The sequence below is a fragment of the Scyliorhinus torazame genome, chromosome 28, assembly GCF_047496885.1.
Source record: "Scyliorhinus torazame isolate Kashiwa2021f chromosome 28, sScyTor2.1, whole genome shotgun sequence".
Classification (NCBI taxonomy): Eukaryota; Metazoa; Chordata; class Chondrichthyes; order Carcharhiniformes; family Scyliorhinidae; genus Scyliorhinus; species Scyliorhinus torazame.
Window position 1 is genome coordinate 26787451 of NC_092734.1, and position 22711 is coordinate 26810161.

General features: G+C 47.6%; 2 protein-coding genes across 2 annotated transcripts in view; one reads left to right on the top strand and one right to left on the bottom strand.

Annotated features, from left to right (window-relative positions):
• Positions 1-22711, bottom strand: part of wdfy4 (WDFY family member 4) — a 307274-nt gene that overhangs the window by 49021 nt on the left and 235542 nt on the right. Inside the window, exons 51-53 of the mRNA XM_072491727.1 lie at positions 19993-20102; positions 3566-3719; positions 1810-1901 (exon numbers count right to left, since the gene is read on the bottom strand). Coding sequence (XP_072347828.1) covers positions 1810-1901; positions 3566-3719; positions 19993-20102 — 356 coding nt within the window. The remainder of the gene's footprint in view (positions 1-1809; positions 1902-3565; positions 3720-19992; positions 20103-22711) is intronic.
• LOC140403616 (leucine-rich repeat-containing protein 18-like) overlaps positions 1-22711 on the top strand; it is a 78508-nt gene that overhangs the window by 3876 nt on the left and 51921 nt on the right. Inside the window, exon 2 of the mRNA XM_072491730.1 lies at positions 974-1347. The gene's annotated coding sequence lies outside the window, so the exon portion shown is untranslated. The remainder of the gene's footprint in view (positions 1-973; positions 1348-22711) is intronic.

Consider the following 22711-nt stretch of genomic DNA (forward strand, 5'->3'; position numbering starts at 1 on the left):
GCCTCCTTCTGCACTGTAAATTCTCTGTAAAATATGACCAAGGATGTTCTTCTATCTCAACGCCATAGCCACGCATGCTGTCCCCATATCGTGGGTTTCCTCCGGGTGCTCCGGTTTCCTCCCACAGTCCAACGATGTGCAGGTTAGGTGGATTGGCCATGATAAATTGCCCCTTAGTGTCCAAAATTGCCCTTAGTGTTGGGTGGGGTTACTGGGTTATGGGGATAGGGTGGAGGTGTTGACCTTGGGTAGGGTGCTCTTTCCAAGAGCCGGTGCAGACTCGATGGGCCAAATGGCCTCCTTCTGCACTGTAAATTCTATGATAATCTATGATATCCCTTGACGCCTTTAGAAATCTATCGAATTTCTCCTTAAATATATTCAGTGACTTGGCCTCCACAGTCTTCTGTGGTAGAGAATTCCACTGGTTCACACCCTATGTCAACCCTAAATGGCCTACCCAGTATCCTGACACCGTGACCCTTGTTCCAGACCTCCAGCCATTGGAAACAACATTCTGGCATCCAGTCTGTCCACCTCTGTGTTTTATACTCTGAGATCCCGTCTCATTCTCCTAAATTCCAGTCAATACACACCCAGATTTTAAAAAATAAATTTAGAGTGCCCAATTCATTTTTTCCCAATTAAGGGGCAATTTAGTGGGCCAGTCCACCTAACCTGCACATCTTTGGGTTGTGGGAGCGAAACCCATGCAGACACGGGAAGAATGTGCAAACTCCGCACGGACAGTGACCCAGAGCCGGGATCGAACCTGGGACCTCGGTGCCTTGAGACAGCAGTGCTATCCACTGCGCCACCGTGCTGCCCCAGAATACAGACCCAGTTGACCTAATCTCTCCTCATGCGGCCTAAAGGCTCTATGCTGTTTATTCTGTTCCACACGAGCCTCTTCCTACCTCCCACTTCTTCAAGTTCTGACATGAAATGTTAACTTTTGTTTCTCTCACCACAGATAGTACCCGAGTTGCTGAGCGATCCAGCATTTCCTGCTTGTTATTCAGACTTCCAGCATCTGCAATATGCGGGTAAGTGTGCTCAGGGACGTGAACCGTGACCAATGATGGGATCAGCAAATTTTCGGTGGTGAGGGTGCAAGCATTACAACCTCACAAAGGATCCTTCCGGAAGTATTTCCTTTAAGCTCGCGTGAGGAAGACAATGGAAAAACATCTCATGCACTCTTTACCTCAATGAGGTTAAAAATGAGAGGTGTGCAACTGAAGAGGCAAGCCAGAACAGTGAGGAATGCAGAAATGAGCACGGGAGCTGCCCGTGAGCGGATCATTCCAGCGAAGACAATAGCCGGGATTTTCCATTCCCGCCGAGGTGAGACACGTCGCGACGGGGGTGAGGCAGGCCAGCCACCAAAAGTCCGGAAGATCCCAGTGGCGGGCTGGGTCAGAAAATACCAGCCAATAGTACGATAACGTGAGGTTAGGAGTGCTTTGCGCTCTCAACACGCGCCAGTCTGCGTCTTAGAATGCTCAGGCATAAGTTACTAGCATCTCGCCTGAAACCTTTTCATTCGGAGAACATTAATACACAGGGCCGTAGGGTGAGTCATATCGATCGTGGGGTAACAGATGGGAGGTTCGAACTCCCTGAGGTGAGAAATAACTGGTGCTAATTGTGTCCTGAAGGTCAGTGGTAGCAAGTATTGGCTACAGTCTGGGATAATGCCTTGTCCCTACCTTCTACATATCTGCCCCGTTGAGCGCAGGCAGCTTAGAGAAGGGTGGCAGTCAATACAGGAAGAATAAGCCAGACAGCTGGTTAACAAGTACTTACCATCCGATGCAGTCGGATGAATTCATGAGCATCTCCTTTAGCCCAAGGAGGAAGTATGACATCTCCCAGGGTACTCCCATCCTGCATAGAACCTGCAAATAGGTTGGGTACACAGTTGGAGTCTTCACTTATTAATGTGAGGAAATGTGTGATCATCCACATTAGACCGAAAATGGCTTAAATCTAGAAACATCAGAGGTCCAAAGGGATTTGGAGGCCCGTGTACATGAATCATTCTGGGCGGCATGGTAACACATTGGGTAGCACTGTTGCTTCACAGCGCCAGGGTCCTGGGTTCGATTCCCAGCTTGGGTCACTCGGAGTCTGCACGTTCTCCTTGTGTCTGCGTGGGTTTCCGCCGGATGCTCCGGTTTTCTCCCATAAGACCTGAAAGACGTGCTTATTAGGTGAATTGGACATTCTGAATTCTCCCTCAGTGTACCCGAACAGGCGCCGGAGTGTGGCGACTCGGGGATTTTCACAGTAACTTCATTGCAGTGTTAATGTAAGCCTACTTGTGACACTAATAAAGATTATCATTAATATCAACCATTCAACTCAAATCAGACTCTCAAAGCTTGCCCTCGTATCCCCCATGTGTGCTCCGGTCACCTGTACCTCTGCACAGTGAGTGCTGGTCATAAAATGGATCCCGTAATATAAAACAGGTTGATGCAGTGGCAATATCGAAAATGGCATGAAGCATGCACGGTATTTAAAAATCTCACATTCGGTTAAAATAATTTTGATTGATAATAAAATGCTATTTTTTGACCAATTTCTCAGTGTTATTATGTGTGGGTACATTTTGCAAAGCTGTGCTTTCAACATAATTGATTTGAATTGCCAGGCATCATGCCCACTTAGTCTGGCATTGCCCTCCACATTCTGTGCCTGCCCTGGAAAATGAAGTCCGCAATGTGTCAAGCGTTACTGGAACTGAATGAATCAGGTTCCTAACTTGGACACTGGATTTCGTTAAAAAAGATTGGTTTGGCGCTTGGCAATACTTCGGAGGTAAATGCACAATATACAATGTTAATCTTCTTTAGCTCTGTAACTGACAAATAATCCACCGAACTGCATAAAACCGATTCACCAATTTCAGTCATCATAGATCATAGAATTTACAGTGCAGAAGGAGACCATTCGACCCATCGAGTCTGCACCAGCCCTTGGAAAGAGCACCATACTTAAGCCCACACCTCCACCCTATCCCCGTAACCCAGTAACCCCACCTAACCTTTTTGGACACTAAGGGCAATTTAGCACGGCCAATCACCTTAACCTGCACATCTTTGGACTGTGGGAGGAAACCCACGCACACACGGGGAGAACGTGCAGACTCCGCACAGGCAGTGACCCAAGCCTGGAATCAAATCTGGGACACTGGCACGCTGAAGCAACTGTGCTAACCACTGTGCTGCCATGCTGACCCGACCAGTCAGGCCCCTGGGACTTGAATTCGGTCTTCCAAAAAGATTTAAGCCCCTCTGCCTGTTTGTAGTGAATCAAGTAGACATCTGACATGGGATGGTATGAAGAGCAGGGATTCCTGGGAAATATCCATCCCTCAATCAATGCCACCAAAAATATATTAACTGGCATTTCATCTGATTTTCTTTGTATGTGCAAGCCGGGTGTCCCATTCACATTGAGTGCAGGCAAAGTAATTTGTTGAGTGTGGTGCACTTTGAGACATCCTAGAAGAGATTTCTAAACTCAAGTCAATTCCACCTTTTTTCCCCTTACGTACCAAATTCCAGACGGTTGTGGTTGAGCAGGAAATCAGGCAGGTAGAAGAAGTCTGGGATCAGCTCTCTGACATCGCTCATATTTTCTCTGGAGGACGACTCCCACTCTTTCTTGATGCTGAAAAACATCCTGTCCGCTACGTCGAAACATCCCCCCTGAAAACATTCAACAGTTCAATACCCTGTCCGTGACTTCCAAACGCCCCGCCCTGAAAACATTCAACATTTCGACATCCTGTCCGCGAGGGAACTCCCCTCTCCCGAAAACAGTCAACGATCACCCTCATTTTTGCCCTGGTTCAATGTTTCCATTCACAAAATGTAATGTGGAACCGTCAACTCTAGCTTCTGGGAATCGTTTATCGAACACCCACTCCATTGAGGGTTGCCAACTCTCCTTGGTGCCTTCCTGGAGGTTCCATCACATGATCACTTGCCCAGTCCAATCATACCCTTTTCCCCGCAACTCCGAAATATTTTATAACGAGTGGGCACAAGGAAATCAACAGCAAAAGAAACACCTTAATTAATACGATTTTTCTCCCCGGTTCCTCGCAACAGCATACCATAGATTTTAATCTTTAATTCCTGGCGACTCCAGGTCTATCCTGGAGGGTTGGCAACTGCATTGACGGCAATCACCAAGATATTTATATGGAGCACACAGCACAGAACCAGGGCATGGAACCCAACTGAGAGAGGGGATCTCATTAAGGTGTACAAAATTATGAGGGGCACAGATAGGGTAGATAGGAAGCAACTTTTCCTCTTAGTAGAAGGGTCAATAACCGGGAGGGGTGGGGGGGGGGCATAGATTTAAGGTAAGGGATAGGAGATTTAGAGGGGATTTAAGGAAAATCTTTTTCACCCAGAGGGTGGTGGGAATCTGGAACTCGCTGCCTGAAAGGGTGGGAGAGGCAGGAACCCTCACAACATTCAAGAACAGGAAGAAGTCTTACAACACCAGGTTAAAGTCCAACAGGTTTATTTCGAATCACTAGCTTTCGGAGCACCGCTCCTTCCTCAGGTGAATCTCATTCACCTGAGGAAGGAGCTACGCTCCGAAAGCTAGTGATTAGAAACAAACCTGTTGGACTTTAACCTGTTGTTGGAAGACTTCTTACTGTGCCCACCCCAGTCCAACGCCGGCATCTCCACATCATAACATTCAAGAAGTATTTAGATGAGCACTTGAAATGCCGTAACACTATCAAGGCTAAGGACCAAGTGCTGGAAAATGGGATTGGAATAGATAGGTGCTTGATGGCCGGCACAGTCATGATGGGCTGAAGGGCCTCCTTTTGTGCTGTAAAATCCTATGACTCGACTCTCCTCGGACGAGACACATAACCTTTCCCCGCTCATCTGCATATCTAACTTCACCTTAAATGCATCCATGAGATTCTGACTGTGTAATGCCTTAGCTTAACTGCTGCTGAAACCCTCATCCATCCGTTTGTAACCTCTAGATCTGAGTATTCCAATGCACTCCAGGCCAGTCCCTACAATCTGCTCTCCGTGAACCTTGGGACGTCTAAACCTCTTTGGCACACACCAAGTCTCATTCGCCAATCAGCCCCATGCTCGCTGACCTAATTGGCTCCCCGATATAAGCAGTGTTTCATTTTTAAAAAAACATCATCCTTGTTTTCAAATCCCTCCTGTGGTGATATGCATCACTGTAAATACACAAGGGGTTAATGTAAATACACTATGACTAAGTAAACACTAGAGGGAGCACCAGAGATGTCATGACATGCAGACATACAGCTAATAAGCACATAGAATAGGACACGACCAATGGGCAGTCAAGACATTCAGAGGTGACACTACCACAAGGGGGCATTACACAACCCATATATCAGGACAGGGCACACACCCTCTGTCTCTTTCCACAGGTGACACTTAGAGAGTAGGACAGGGGCAGATCAGAAGCATCACACCCACCACGTGGCTTAGAGCAGACTGGTTAGTTAGACTGAGTTACTGTAGCAAGATTAGCAGGAGAGTCGAACTCATAGAGAACTGTGCTAATGGTTCAATAAATCACATTGAACTTACTTCAAAGCCTGGAGTATCTTTTGGTCAAAGCTGCATCGAGTTGCAGCCTGTGTTATCCCAGAGTATATAACACAACACCTCCATGGCTTCGCCCCTCCCTAACACGGCAATCTCCTCCAACCTCACAACCTTCTTAGGTATCCACACTCATCTAACTCCCGTCTCTTAAGTTGCCCCCGTCACTGACGACCCTGACTTCTAGAACAAGGGGTCACAATCGCAGTATACGGGTTAGGCAATTTCGGACTGAGATAAGAAGAAACCTCTTCACTTAGAGGGTGGTGAACCTGTGGGATGCTCTACCACAGAAGGCTGGGGGGTTAGAGATGGATCGATAGATTTCTAGGCCCTACAGGCGCCGAGGGGTATGGGGAGAGAGCGGGAGCATGGGGTTGGGATAGAGGATCCAGGTGGAGTAGGTGTGAAGGGCTGAATGTCCTACCCTTGCTCCTATTTTCTATGTTGTAGGCTGCTCTGGCTGCAAGAGAGAGCGGAAGGGACTTGGAAACAAAGATGAGACTGCAGAACATTATATGTTAGTCTACTTTCTTGCACAGATCAAATCTAATTTGATCTTGGAATGTGTGGAAGGGAAATTAATGAGTTGCCAACTTAGAAGCATACTGGGAAATACTTGACTATAGTTCAACACTGCTTTTGAATGAAAATAAAGTCAGGTAACATAAATGAAATATTGCTTAATATTCTGGTCTCGGCCTTATTATGATAACACATTGTCCTTAACAAAATGTGTACTCGAGTTGTTTTTAGCCAAGGGCAAGAACATACGTCCTACGTATTTCATCTTACGTATTTTCCAAGGTCTATTTAATATAAACATGCCTGTTTACTTCAAGCTGTTATTTCAGACTATAAAAATATGCTGAATCTCAGAGTGCAGTGCACTGGCTTTGCAGCTGGAACACTCACTCTCCGCAAATATATTTGTGTAACTAAAGTTCCTTAAATCAACCTCGAGGAATTTGTCTTTATTATAATTTCCGCGACAGAATCAACAGTAGACTCCTGGGTGACTGTGCCCATTCTAATTTGACCTGCAGCTGAAACGAGTTTAATCTGGTGTGCTATTTACCTGTGTCACCCTGGCCAGAGGAAGCTTCTGTCTTGGCCTCGGTTGGGGCGGAACGCTAGCACAGTGGTTAGCACTGCTGCTTCACAGCGCCAGGGTCCCAGGTTCGATTCCCGCTTGGGTCACTATCTGTGCGGAGTCTGCACGTTCTCCCCGTGTCTGCGTGGGTTTCCTCCGGGTGCTCCGGTTTCCTCCCACAAGTCCCGAAAGACGTGCTGTTAGGTGAATTGGACATTCTGAATTCTCCCTCCGTGTACCCGAACAGGCGCCGGAGTGTGGCGATGAGGGGATATTCACAGTAACTTCATTGCAGTGTTAATGTACTTGTGACAATAATAAAGATTATTGGATTATTATTAACAGTGGGCTGAGTAATCACGGAGGTTTCTGTTATGTGTTGCACTGAAAGACTAACATTATTTCCACCACCCAGCAGAGAGGGCAGCAGAGAGCACAATACAACAAGACGCTCAGATCTTGCGAGATATGATAGTTTCAATGACTTGCTTTTTCTAAAAATTAATCTGGTTGCTTTGGTTCGATTTTTATAGAGATTCGTGTTGTTCTAAAAGCAGGGGCATGGGGGTCAACTCTGATGGGTTAAAATGCCAGAGAGCCAAGCCCCGAGACTGCCCCCGCACCCTCTCGTTCCACTGCGAGATAAAGTGACCAAACGTCCCCCAGGTCCGATTACTTGACTGCGCCACACGGTAAGAGAGAGACAATCCCTGAAGATTACACTGGATTTGCGAGGTGCCGTTTTTCAAATGGATGAAAACGCCGGACTCATGGACAGTGGAACTGACTGTGGATTTTTCTTCACTCAATAAGTGAAATCAGTGCAGCACTATTGTGCATCTAACGGCTATAGACCCCCCAATCGGTTGAACAAAATAAAGTAATTAGGTGACGGTGTCTGTTATGTGACCAAAACTAGGTCAATGTCACCAGAAGTGATTACCCCTTTCCACCGAGGTCATTAATCTTCCCAGTGCCACGATTAAGATGTGAATATCAAATTCCATTCTAATCTATTGCTAATACTCTTCCAGATCATTTCTCTGCTTCCTTCCGATGGCTGATTGTAACTTCCCCGTTTACTTTTTATTATATTTGAGCCTCTCTCTCTAACACCTCCAGGCCAGTTTTATTAAATCTTACCAGCTACATTTTCTACTCCTCCTAAACCAAGTTTTATTACATTTTATTGTCTCCACTCAGTTCCTTCAGGCAGTCCTTTTTTAAAATATTTTGGTTTTTTTTTTTGCCGTTTTCCTTTAACTCTACACGGCCATGGTTAAGAAAGCTTTGGAACGCTCGCTGAAAGACAATTTCGCAAGCTTCTTAGACTTACAACTGTCTCCCTGGTAAGAACACACTGCGGACTTTAAATCCCCGATTGTACAAATTCATAGAATACGTCCTATAGTTCAGGAGGAGGCCATTCGGCCCATCGTTTCCGCACCGACCTTCTGAAAGAGCACCCAACCCAGGCCCATTCCCCCACCCTACCCCCGTTACTCCACCTTACCCACGCATCCCTGGACACCAAGGGGCAATTTTATCATGGCCAATCCACCTAAGCTGCACATCTTTGGACTGTGGGAGGAAACCGGAGCACCCGGAGGAAACCCACGCAGACACGGGGAGAACGTGCAGACTCCGCACAGACAGTGACCCAAGGTCGAAATTGAACCGGGTTCCCTGACACTGTGAGGCAGCAGTGCTAACTACCGAGCCACTACTGTCGAGATTATTACACTCCCTTCTATTGTACACAGTTCAGCATCAAAAATAAAATGTATATAGACTAAATTAAGGATCCTGTTATAACTCATTGCGTTCTTTTTCTTTTCCTTTTATATTTGCACCCTGGTTAGAATAAATACTAAAAGGAGATGTTGCATTTCATGCCATGCTATTGCTACGTAACTTTAACATTAATTTACACACTGCAATGCTTAATCTATGTCCGAATTATTTAAAAGATATATTTTCGGCTATCATTTTGGAGCACATCCAATGTTACAGATGTGACCAAGTAAGAAATTTGGAATAACTTCCAACTGAATCATTTTTCATTCAGTTCTCATCTCCAGAGTCTGCTTCAATCTTACTGTTTAGGACTGTGGTTGTCCTGTCTCTTGTAACAGGCCTCTCTTAATCAGGGACAGCATGGCAGCGCAGTGGTTAGCACACTTGCTTCACAGCTCCAGGGTCCCAGGTTCGATTGCTGGCTTGAGTCTGCACGTCCTCCCCGTGTCGGCGTGGGTTTCCTCCGGGTGCTCCGGTTTCCTCCCACAGTCCAAAGGTGTGCAGGTTAGGTGGATTGGCCATGATAAATTGCCCTTAGTGTCCAAAAAGGTTTCGTGGGGGGTTCTGGGTTACGGGGATAGGGTGGAGGTGTGGGCTTACGTAGGGTGCCTTTCCAAAGGCCGGTGCAGATTCGATGGGCTGAATGGCCTCCTTCTGCACTGTAAATTCTATGATTCTATGACATGTCCTGTCTCTTATAACAAAACACTCAAAGGGACAAAATTAATCTCGGTACAGCCACATAATCACATGATGGGGGCTGTGAATCCTGCGTGGAGGTCGGGACGTAGAGTTGCCAAGCCTCCAGGATTGACCCTGGAGTCCCCAGGAATTGAAGATCAATCTCTGGGACGCTGCTGTGTGCGAACCCAAAGAAAAATACATCGGAACATTCCTCTTTACCAGATTTTAAAATAGTCATTTGGTAGGGCAGAACTTGAGCACAGCTGAAAAAAGGCATTTTGTCGAAGCTTTCCATCTTGCACTCATCAAGTCAGTCATAAGGGCCCGGATTCTTCTGCTCCGCCCACCGCAAGAACACCACAGGCGAGACGCGGATGACGGAGAAGTCCACTGACCTTGGGTAGGATTCTCCGGTCACCGGCGGACACGGCCGGAGAATCCCGCCCAAGAACACCAATATAAGGAGAAACAATGACTTTAGACTGAATGAGAGGAGAGTGTTGATTGGTTGGCAAGTGGATTCTGATTGGTGGAGGTGTTGCCATGAAGAATGCACCAGGTTATGGTGACTGACAGTCAACTGCCAAGCATTGTTTGAAAATTTAAAGCCAGCAGCTTGATGCTTATTGGTCAAGGCATTTCCCTGAAGAATGAACCAGAAAATGGCTATCACTTATTTTGTTTAACTGAATTGGAATACCTACTGCCTAGTATTCTTGCGATTGTCCTGATTACAAGCTTTGGCAAGACATAAAAGGTATTTTGTCAACAATACTCTGTTTTAAAATGTTGAAAATCTGTGGAGCAAGGTGTTTGGGCTGCCAATCAAGTATCGTCCAATTGGGTCAAGAGTCTTTCTGCTTTCCAATTGGTGTAGGAAGGCAGTACATCACAAGGACGGAGGTGTTGGCCCACAAATGGCTGGACCAAGTCATGGAATAAACCTCCAGGAGTACATTTAACCAGAGTTGGCAACCCTACGTTAATAGGCAGGTTGGAGGCTACACGGAAAATACAGTCACACCAGGAGGTGAAGGCCCCCCCCCCCCCCCCCCCCCCCCCCCCCCCCTCTGTTCCCCTCTTATCTCTGACCGCGATCTCAGACCCAGTTCCCTCAGCCACTTATAACAAAGAACAAAGAAATGTACAGCACAGGAACAGGCCCTTCGGCCCCCCAAGCCCGTGCCGACCATGCTGCCCGACTAAACTACAACCTTCTACACTTCCTGGGTCCGTATTCCTCTATTCCCATCCTATTCATGTATTTGTCAAGATGCCCCTTAAATGTCACTATCGTCCCTGCTTCCACCACCTCCTCCGGTAGCGAGTTCCAGGCACCCACTACCATCTGCGTAAAAAACTTGCCTCGTACATCTACTCTAAACCTTGCCCCTCTCACCTTAAACCTATGCCCCCTAGTAATTGACCCCTCTACCCCGGGGAAAAGCCTCTGACTATCCACTCTGTCTATGCCCCTCATAATTTTGTAGACCTCTATCAGGTCGCCCCTCAACCTCCTTCATTCCAGTGAGAACAAACCGAGTTTATTCAACCGCTCCTCATAGCTAATGCCCTCCATACCAGGCAACATTCTGGTAAATCTCTTCTGCCCCCTCTCTAAAGCCTCCACATCCTTCTGGTAGTGTGGCGACCAGAATTGAACACTATACTCCAAGTGTGGCCTAACTAAGGTTCTATACAGCTGCAACATGACTTGCCAATTCTTATACTCAATGCCCCGGCCAATGAAGGCAAGCATGCCGTATGCCTTCTTGACTACCTTCTCCACCTGTGTTGCCCCTTTCAGTGACATGTGGACCTGTACTCCTAGATCTCTTTGACTTTCAATACTCTTGAGGGTTCTACCATTCACTGTATATTCCCTACCTGCATTAGACCTTCCAAAATGCATTACCTCACATTTGTCCGGATTAAACTCCATCTGCCATCTCTCCGCCCAAGTCTCCAAACAATCTAAATCCTGCTGTATCCTCTGACAGTCCTCATCGCTATCCGCAATTCCACAAACCTTTGTGTCGTCTGCAAACTTACTAATCAGACCAGTTACATTTTCCTCCAAATCATTTATATATACTACAAAGAGCAAAGGTCCCAGCACTGATCCCTGTGGAACACCACTGGTCACAGCCCTCCAATTAGAAAAGCATCCTTCCATTGCTACTCTCTGCCTTCTATGACCTAGCCAGTTCTGTATCCACCTTGCCAGCTCACCCCTGATCCCGTGTGACTTCACCTTTTGTACTAGTCTACCATGAGGGACCTTGTCAAAGGCCTTACTGAAGTCCATATAGAGAACATCCACTGCCCTACCTGCATCAATCATCTTAGTGACCTCCTCGAAAAACTCTATCAAGTTAGTGAGACACGACCTCCCCTTCACAAAACCATGCTGCCTCTCACTATCTCTGCTCTAATTCCTGTTGACGTCTCCGATTCCTGTTTCAGTCCTATCTGTCATGATATTCAAACATACATCATAACACATACACAATGATAGACAGACCAACAGACCAATTAGCACACATAACACGACAGCCAATCACAGACAAGAGCAGACACAGTATAAGACAAGAAACACGACACTTCCTGGCCAGTCCATCTGGAGACAGCACAGGACCAGGACCTCATTAGCAAGACACCCACACAGTCACAACGTGCTAAGTACCAAGTCAGATGTGTAAATAGTTCGTAAGAATAAAACTGCGTTGTACCAATCGCAACCGTGTTGGTTCATCTGTACCTCAGAGCACCCAACACCTCACTATCTTTCTCGTGACTGCCCCTTTCGCCAGAGACTGCTCATTGTGACGAATAATTATATTTCTCTCCATCTGCAAGTTTATCTCCGTCTGTCCTTTTTTCGCTTCTCGCCCTTACTTCTCCCTTTTCCCGTCTCATTTTCCTTCTTTTCCTCTGCCCTGGTTCCCTCACATTTCCCATTACTCATGGTCCCGACTCATTTCCATTAACATCCAGCGAAAGCGAGCTTGTTTTCTGTGGAACCGAGAATGGCCCATTCCCCTGTGATGGAAAGACTGTACAGTGCTCCATCTAGTGGCTGCGATGAAAAAGTAACACATTAAAACAACACCTCAAGGTTCTCCGGAAAGGCGACTATAGATGTTAATGCTAAGGCTCTGTACTGAAGAGGAGAGAGCTCCCTCGTTTAAAGTATTATTCGGACCAAATTATACCAAGGTGAACCTTTTGGCCTTAAATAAGAAGGGAGAACATTTTACAGGCAGCCTTATGCCTGTTGTTCATGTCTATAGGACATAGAAACAGGAGGAGGCTATTCGGCTCTTGGAGCCTGCTCCGCCATTCATTATAATCATGGCTGATCATCAAGTTCAATATTCTGATCCCGCCTTCCACAACATAATTTCGTGACATTTTTCTGACCAACTTTTGAATATGTGTGCTATAAAGAGTTGATATGCAGCCGACACCAACACTGCAACAAAGACATGAAATCTAATGATACAGACTGTCAGTGGAGCTGGTAGCGTGAATTGGCAATCGGCATACACCTCGTGATTAATGATTTTAATAGCTGGGTTTTTCTTTTTTTTTAACATCTGCGGATACCTCTTTTTAAGAAGAAATATTTTTATCAAAGTTTAATAATCGTACGCCAGCCCCATACAAACAAGATTGCAACTTCCCGGTCTTAATACTGCGACACTGCCTCAGCAGCGCTAGACAGAGTTTAATCAATTGTTTGAAAGCGCCATAAGTGGGAGAAAATGAATAATAAACACAGCTAAAACACATTTAGGTCTTTGGTTAATATTTTTGAATTAAAAACAACAGATAACAGCACTGCAGGAAAAACATCTGGAGAGTAAACTCATGACACCGCTTTGAATTTTTCACAGACCTCTCACTTTCCCCACCCCTTGGGTTGAGGAAGTTCAGCTGTAGCTTCACAGGCAGTCCCAGCTCTTCCCCTTGTCTGAGTGACCATTCATCCTCCCCAAGCCAAGGCCATGTGAGTAGCGGTTGGGTATTTGGCTGTGTAGTGCATCGTGGCTGAGTCCAGTTTTGACTTCACACCAAGTCCGCACACTTTTCTATTGGGACGTTGTGGTTCATAGAATCCCTACAGTGCAGAAGGAGGTCATTTGACCCATCGAGTCTGCGCCGACCCTTCAAAAGAGCACTCTACCCATGTCCACTCTCCCGTCTACCCCGCCCTATCCCCGTAACCTAACCTGCACATTCCTGCACAGTCATGGGCAATTTTAGCATGGCCAATCCACCTGACCCAACATTTTTGGACTCTGGGAGGAAACCAGAGCACCCAAGGAAACCCACGGCGACACGGGGAGACAGTCACCCAAGGCCGGAATCGAACCCGGGTCCCTGGCGAAGCAGCAGTGCTAACCATTGTGTCACCGCACAGCCCGTGAAGGCTATAGAATACCAGAGCAGGGAGGATATGTTGAACTATGTCGGGCCACAGCTGGAGTACTGCATGCAGTTCTAGTCAGCGGGTGATAGGACAGATGTGATTTTGCGAGAAACGGTACAGAGGGGATTGGCAAGTCTGTTACCAGGACTGCACAGCTTTGGTTATGAGGAAAGATTGGAAAGTGGTTTTGGAAAGTCCTTCCTTTCGATTTCGCTTTCTTCCCATTTCTTTTCTTTTGTTATTTTTGGTCCGTGGACCCATATTCAGAATGTGCCTTTAAGCAGAGGACTCAAGCTGAAGCAGCCTGCTTGTCAGGACAGTGTGCTCCTAGGTTTTTGTATTTTGGAGAGGAGAAACCAGACTCGTCAGTGCCAGGTGAATCTTAAGAACCAGCTTTGGAGGAAGTGGGTTCGATTGGCTGGCTGGCAACCTGTGGGTTAGCCTGGGACAGTGTTCTGGCTGACAACAGTCAGTGATTGGTTCCTGCGGGATACTTCTGAGGGAGCTGAGCAAGTGATTAGACCTTGAAAGGGGAAGGAGCTCTCTCTCCCTTCCTGCTGAAGTAAACGATTACTTTCGTATTCTAAAACCGCTGAGTGCCTGGCACATCTTTACTATATATTTGAAATTATCTTGACTCTACAGGGATAGTAGATAGCCTTGCCAGGAAAACCCCTGTCAAGCCTAGAAAGAAGATGTATTGAAACAAAATCTAGAACTCCTGAAAGACTTTAACTGGGAGCCACCTTAGTGCATCAGATATCCTTTTTCTTTTATTTTATCAATATTTTCTTCCCTCTCCACCACTCTTTCCCTCTGTGTTGTCTATGTGTGTTTGAGTGTGTGTGCATAGAGTGGGGCAGGTTGGAAGGGGGGAGTTGAGATAGGAGTATTAGGTTGTCAATTACATTTTTATGAGCTTAATTATATTAACTGTTAAATAATAAAATGTTATTGTGTTAAAGTTACAAACTTGGTGACTGCAGTTTATTGGGCTGAGCCATGGGCATCAAGTATTTTAAAATAATATTTAATTTCAATTGTGTTGCGACTCTAGGTCAAGTGGGGATGAAATTGACCGTGCACTAGCCCAGGGGAGTCGTGACAAAAGGATGGGGTTGTTTCCTTTGGAATGGAGGAGACTGAGGGGAGACCTGAGTGAGGTATTTGCAATTATCAGGGTTTTGTGACGGCCATTGCGAGTCAAACAAAACACAATTTTATTTACACTAGTATTTGCGCAGCACCAGTAGTCCGCTACTGGTCTTCTCTCTAGACGGCAACTAACTGGCCGGCTCTATTTATGCAACAGAAAAGATTAACAATTGCCCTGTCCCCTTATCAGGGGAGCTCATATGCTCCGAGATCCATGGGGTAACCAATTGCCCCTACCCAATAGGATCTGTGCAAGTTACAACAGAGGGGTATAGATAGGAAAACCCTAACCTCTTGGTCGAGGAGTCCTTAACAAGAGAGCATAGATTTATGGTACGAGGTAGGATTTTTAGACAGGTTTGCAGGGGATACTCTTTCCTCCAGAAGTGGGCGGGAGTGTGGACCTCACTAACTAAAGGGGGGGGAAGAGGCATAAAACATCTCAACAATTAAAATGGTTGGATAGACACAAAGTTCCGTAACTACAAGGCTAAAGACCAAGACCACAAAGGTTCACCAGAATTGTTTCCTGGACGGCAGGACTGTCTGTGAAGAGATTGGGGGTATTAGGCCTGTATTGCCAGGTATCTCATTGGAACCTACAAAATAATTTAAGGGATAGACAGGGTACCATGAAATCCCTACAATGCAGAAGGAGGCCATTTGGCCCATCGCGTCTGCACCAACATTCTGAACGAGCACCACACCCAGGCCCAGTTTCCCACCCTATCCCCGTAACCCCACCCTTTTGGACACTAAGGGGCACGTTATCGTGGCCAATTCACCTAACCTGCACATCTTTGGACTTGGGGAGGAAACCGGAGCACCCGGAGGAAACCCACGCAGTCATGGGACAACGTACAAATTCTACACAGTCACCCACGGTCAGAATCGAACCCAGGTCCCTGACGCTGTGAGGCAGAAGTGCTAACCACTGTGCCTTGCAGTAAGATGTTTCCACTGGTTGGGGAGTCTAGAACCAGGGGACATAATTTCCAAGTAAGGGGGAAGCCACTTAGGACCGAGATGAGGAGAATTCACAGAGATTTCCCAATCGAGAGGACCGTGGAAGCTACATCACTGAGTGTGTTTAAAGCAAAGGTTGATAGATTTATAGATACAAATGATATGCAGGGATATGGGCGAATGGGGGAAAAGGCATTGAAGCGGATGATCAGCCATAGTCGTATTGAGCAGGCTCGATGGGCTGAATGGGCTCCCCCTGCTCCTCGGTTCCTTTGAGCTGGAAAGTGGGATTAGGCTGGATGGTTGCAAGTCAGGCGGAATTGCCACGGGGGGCTGAATGAAATGAAATGAAAATCGCTTATTGTCACAAATAGGCCTCAATGAAGTTACTGTGAAAAGCCCCTAGTCGCCACATTCCGGCGCCTGTTCGGGGAGGCCGGTACAGGAATTGAACCGTGCTGCTGGCCTGCCTTGGTCTGCTTTAAAAGCCAGCGATTTAACCAGTGTTCTAAACCAGCCCCTCCTTCCGTGCTGTAAATTTCTACGGTTCCGGACATCAGAGGCGGGAGGCGGGATTCTCCAATAATGGGGCCATGTCCCCACTCCAGCGTCAAAACGCGGGCGAATCAGCCTGGACTTTCCTGAAGAAAAGGACCGGAGAATCGCGGGAGCGGCGTCGCGCTGGAATTCGGTGTCAACGCCCATTCTCCGCCCCCGTGCTGATCGGGGCCTCTGTTCCTCCGAGTAGGAACCCAAACTGACTATTTTGACCCTGTGCCAGTCCTGAGACCCCCCCACCGAGGTCAGAGAGAGCACAGCCTAAGGAGCGAAGCTGGGAACCTGCCGAGGCACCCCATTTTTGTTTTAGGCTGGGTGACGAAGCGGAGTGGCAAGTCCTCCCGTCTCCAAGCGCGCGGTGATTGATACATTTCATTAATGCGACTTTTGGTTTGCGTAGTGACAGCAGTCTCTTGGGAAGGACAATAATATCGGATAAAAGCATTACTGATATCAAATAAAGAAAAGAAATATACATGCAAAATGTTGTTAGTTCGACAAATTGGGTTAAAGATATTACTTGAATAAAAAATAGGATCTGCGCTGGCTCTAATGCTTTATGTATCAACTAATCTCTTTACTGAAAGATTCGGTTTACAACCATCAAATATGCATCACATCTCTCTAATAAAATAGACAACGTTTTATTATTTTTACATTCTATTGTCTTCAGCCAGGAAACTCCACATTTTCTTTCTTTGTACTTTGCATATATTAAACAGTTTTAAAACTTTTCATAAAATATTAAAGTTTTCTTATTATTACATTTCTAGAAGTGTCAACCTCAGACACAATCCTCAACAGGGGCGAAGGAATAATCTGCTTTGACTGAAGCGCGGTTTAGCAGCTCTGCTGAAACAGACCCTCTTAGCCAGTGAAAGAGGAATAAAACAAACTTTCTAATCATTAAGGCTAAAAGCAATTAGAAGCCCTTATACCTTTGGTTATCTGACTTTGTAATAGTCCGTATTAGGCGGCATCTGTTTTCTAAACTCTGGGCGAGATTCTCGGTCCTCCCCATGGCGTTTCTCGGAGGAGGGTGGCCTGCCGTTGGAGGGGTCCTCTGGCCCAGCCACTGTCAATGGGGTTTCCCATTGGATCCACCCCACCCCGCCGGGAAACCGGGTGTGCGCCGTCGGCAGGACTGGAAGATCCCGTTGGCACGAACAGCCGGAAGATCTCGCCCTCAATGTCATGTCAGCATTGGTTCAGAGGGAGCCACCTCAGCGAGCTGTAAGGCCAAACATTCATGTCTCACCATCGGGGGTTCAGCCAATAAGTGAGGCTATTGCTGCGTGAACACAGGAACAAGGCTATTCAGCCCTGTATCCTGTTCTGTCATTCATTAAGATCACAGCTGATGTATGCATCAACTCCTTTCACTTGCCTTTGTTTCACATTCCTTGATAGGCTTACCATAAGACCATAAGATGCAGAGGCAAAAGTGCATCAAGTCTGTTCCGCCATTCAATAAGAACCTGGCTGATCTGATATAATCCTCAACTCCACTTTCCCGCCTTGTCCACTTAACCCTTGAATGTCCCAGCCTCGACAACCCTTTGCAGTCTTTCATTTAAATAAGCTCCTTTATACTTCCTATCAAAGTGCATAACTTCACATTTTCCTACATTATATTTGTAAGAATCTTTGCTGTGTATTTCCTTGGTTCCCATTTATTTTATGGGCCCATAATTGGAATGTGCCTTTAAGCAGAGGACTCAAACTGAAGCAGCCTGCTTGTCAGGACAGTGTGTTCCAGGTTTTTGTATTTTGGAGAGGAAAAACAGACTCGCCGATGCCGGGTGAATCTTAAGAACCAGCTTTGGAGGAAGTTGATTCGGTTGGCTGGCTGGCAACCTGTGGGTTGGCCAGGGACAGTGTTCTGGCTGACAACAGTCAGTGACTGGTTCCTGCAGGATGCTTTCTGAGAGAGCTTGACAGAAGTGATTAGACCTTGGAAGTGAAGGTGACAGTCTCTCTCTCTCGCTGCTAAAATAACAGCTTTATTCTTCTCAAACTCGGAAGTGCCCGGCTGTAAACATCTTTGCTGTAAACTTGAAATAATCCTGAATCTACAGAGAAAGGAGACAACCTTACCAGAGAAAACCATCTCGAGCATAGAAGGAAGAAGTAATGAAACAAAACCTTGAATAACTGGAAGTCATCCTAGTACATCAAAGAGCCTTTATCCTTTTATTTTATCATTATTTTCCTTACCTCTCAATCACTCTTTTACCTCTGTGTTGTTTGTCTGTGTGTGTGTAGAGAGTGGTGGTAGTTAAAAGGTCAGGGTTGTTGTGTTATGTACTCTGGGATAACACAGGCTGCAACTTGATGCAGCTTAGACCAAAAGATACTCCAGACTTTGAAGTAAGTTCAATGTGATTTATTGAACCATTAACACAGTTCTCTATGAGTTCGACGCTCCTGCTAATCTTGCTACAGTAACTCAGTCTAACTAACCAGTCTGCTCTAAGCCACGTGGTGGGTGTGATGCTTCTGATCTGCCCCTGTCCTACCCTCTAAGTGTCGTCTGGAAAGAGACTCGGCCATTTCAGAAGGGCAGTTAAGAGCCAATCATGTTGCCGTGGATCTGGAGTCACGTGTAGGCCAGACCGGGTAAGGACGGCAGATTTCCTTCCCTAAAGGGCATCATTACTGAGGAAAGCTTTCAATTCCAGAATTTATTCATTGAATTTAAATTCCACCAGCTGCCACGTCCCGAGAGCAGTAACCTCTGGAATGCTAGTCCAGTGATACCACTGCACCACTGTCTCCCATATCTGACAGGGACGGCACATAGACTTAATATGTAAGAGCTAGGCCAGTTGAAGGGGAAATGAGAAAACATAAGTTTAGACAAAGGACCGAGTGACACCCACATCCACGAAAGAATGCATTTTAAAAATATTTATATCTCAGACAGCTCAACATAGCAAACTCAGAGGCATGGAAGCCAGGTTATGCAACCTGTCCTCAAAAGTTGACCTTCTAATTCCCGTTATCATCTGGTGAAAGTGGATGGATTGCTGCATTGTTGGATGTTCAGGATGAGATCTTAAATTGAGGTTACAACCATGAGGAACTCGTATTTTGACGATGTGTCAGAGATAACATAAGAACTAGGAGCAGGAGTAGGCCATCTGGCCCCTCGAGCCTGCTCCACCATTCAATGAGATCATGGCTGATCTTTCGTGGACTCAGCTCCACTTTCCGGTCCGAACACCATAACCCTTAATCCCTTTATTCTTCAAAAAACTATCTATCTTTATCTTAAAAACATTTAATGAAGGGGCCTCTATTACTTCACTGGGCAAGGAATTCCATAGATTCACAACCCTTTGGGTGAAGAAGTTCCTCCTAAACTCAGTCCTAAATCTACTTCCCCTTATTTTGAGGCTATGCCCCCTAGTTCTGCTTTCACCCGCCAGTGGAAACAACCTGCCCGCATCTATCCTATCTATTCCCTTCATAATCTTATATGTTTCTATAAGATCCCCCCTCATCCTTCTAAATCCCAACGAGTACAGTCCCTCTCTGTCGTCAAGTATTCGCAGCCACCACCCCCCCGCCACCCCTAACAAATCAGATACAACCTCAGAGATGAGGCCCAGTAAACCATGACTGTGTCACGTTGTTTAGTGCTGAGAACTCTGGAACAGTACCTGTAGTGAACAGAAGGTCTGAGTGAAGGGCTCCATTCGGACAAGATACGATGCGACGATTATTGCTGAGGAATAATGAGTGCAGTAGTGACACCGTGCCGATAGGTCCTCTGCAAGAAATCAAACAATTTTGCTTAGACAGATACTGCAAAATCAGCTGTAGACGTGAAAGCCTTAGAAATAGAACAGGATCTACATACTGGGGCAGAGGTAAGAACAGGGGGCGAAATTCTCCGGTATCGGCGCGATGTCCGCCGACTGGCGCCCAAAATGGCGCAAATCAGCCGGGCATCGCGCCGCCCCAAAGGTGCGGAATACTCCGCATCTTGGGGGGGCCGAGCCCCAACCTTAAGGGGCTAGGCCCGCGCCGGACGAATTTCCGCCCCGCCAGCTGGCGGAAAAGGCCTTTATTGCCCCGCCAGCTGGCGCGGAAATGACATCTCCGGGCGGCACATGCGCGGGAGCGTTAGCGGCCACTGACGGCATTCCCGCGCATGCGCAGTGGAGGGAGTCCCTTCCGCCTCAGCCATGGTGGAGACCGTGGCGAAGGCGGAAGGAAAAGAGTGCCCCCATGGCATAGGCCCCCCCGCGGATCGGTGGGCCCCGATCGCGGGCCAGGCCACCGTGGGGGCACCCCCCCGGGGCCAGATCGCCCCGCGCTTCCCCCCCCCCCAGGACCCCGGAGCCCGCCCGCACCGCCTTGTCCCGCCGGTAAGGTAGGTGGTTTAATCTACGCCGGCGGAACAGGCATTTTAGCAGCAGGACTTCGGCCCACCCGGGTCGGAGAATCGCGGGGGGGGGGCGCCAACCGGGGTGGCGCGATTCCCGCCCATGCCGAATATCCGGTGCCGGAGAATTCGGCAACCGGCGGGGGCGGGATTCATGCCAGCCCCCGGCGATTCTCCGACCCGGCGGGGGTTCGGAGAATCTCGCCCAGGATCTGTAAACCTGAGGAAAAATGGGATACATATACCTGGGGAAGAATGGGATCCATATACCTGGGGAAGAATGGGATCCATATATCTGGGGAGGAATGGGATCTATATACCTTGGGAAGAATGGGATCTGTATACCTGCGGAAGAATGGGACCCATATATCTGGGGAAGAATGGAATCTGTATACCTGGGGAAGAATGGGATACATATACCTGGGGAAGAATGGGATCTGTATACCTAGGGAAGAATGGGATCTGTATACCTGGGGAAGAATGGGATCTGTATACCTGGGGAAGGATGAGATCTGTATACATGGGGAAGAATGGGATCTGTATACCTGGGGAAGAATGGGATCTGTATACCTGGGGAAGAATGGGATCTGTATGCCTGGGGAAGAATGGGATCTGTATACCTGGGGAAGAATGGGATCTGTATACCTGGGGAAGGATGAGATCTGCATACATGGGGAAGAATTGGATCTGTATACCTGGGGAAGAATGGGATCTATATACCTGGGGAAGAATGTGGTCTGTATACCTGGGGAACAATGGGATCTGTATACCTGGGGAAGGATGGGATCTGTATACCTGGGGAAGAATGGGATCTATATACCTGGGGAAGAATGGGATCCATATACCTGGGGAAGGATGAGATCTGTATACATGGGGAAGAATGGGATCTGTATACCTGGGGAAGAATGGGATCTGTATACCTGGGGAAGAATGGGATCTGTATGCCTGGGGAAGAATGGGATCTGTATACCTGGGGAAGAATGGGATCTGTATACCTGGGGAAGGATGAGATCTGCATACATGGGGAAGAATTGGATCTGTATACCTGGGGAAGAATGGGATCTATATACCTGGGGAAGAATGTGGTCTGTATACCTGGGGAACAATGGGATCTGTATACCTGGGGAAGGATGGGATCTGTATACCTGGGGAAGAATGGGATCTGTATACCTGGGGAAGAATGGCATCTGTATGCCTGGGGAAGAATGGGATCTGTATACCTGGGGAAGAATGGGATCTATATACCTGGGGAAGAATCTGATCTGTATACCTGGGGAAGAATGGGATCTGTATACTTGGGGGAAAATGGGATCTGTATACCTGGGGAAGGATGGGATCTGTATACCTGGGGAAGGATGTGATCTGTATACCTGGGGAGGAATGGGGTCTGTATACCTGGGGAGGAATGGGGTCTGTATAACTGGGGAGGAATGGGATCTATATACCAGGGTGAGGACGGGATCTATATACCTGGGGAAAAATGGGGGACGGGATTCTCTGATCCTGAGGCTAAGTGTTGACGCCCTCGGAAACGCCGTCACGTTTCTCGACGGCATCAACACGGTCCCAGGATCAGCAATTCTGGCCCCTACAGGGGGCCAGCGGGGCGCTGGAGCGGTTCACGCCGCTCCAGCTGCTGATCCGGCCGTGGAATGGGCGCCGGGGGATGCGCGCATGCGCAGTGGGTCCGGCGCGAACCCGCGCATGCGCCGTCCCTCCGCCGTGGTTTCCGAGCACGTGCAGTGTCTCCCTTGTCCGCGCCGGCCCCGACCCAACATGGCGCAGGAGTACAGGCGCCGGCGCGGAAGAAAGGAGGCCGGGAGACAGAGAGGCCGGCCCGCTGATCCGTGGGTACCGTTCACGGGCCAGGCCACATCGGAGGCCCCCCCCCAGTGTCGGAGCCCCCCCCCCCCCCCCCCGCCCCACACACACAGGCTGCCCCTGGACCCTTCAACGCCGAGGTCCTGCCGACTCAGAGCATGTCAGAACGG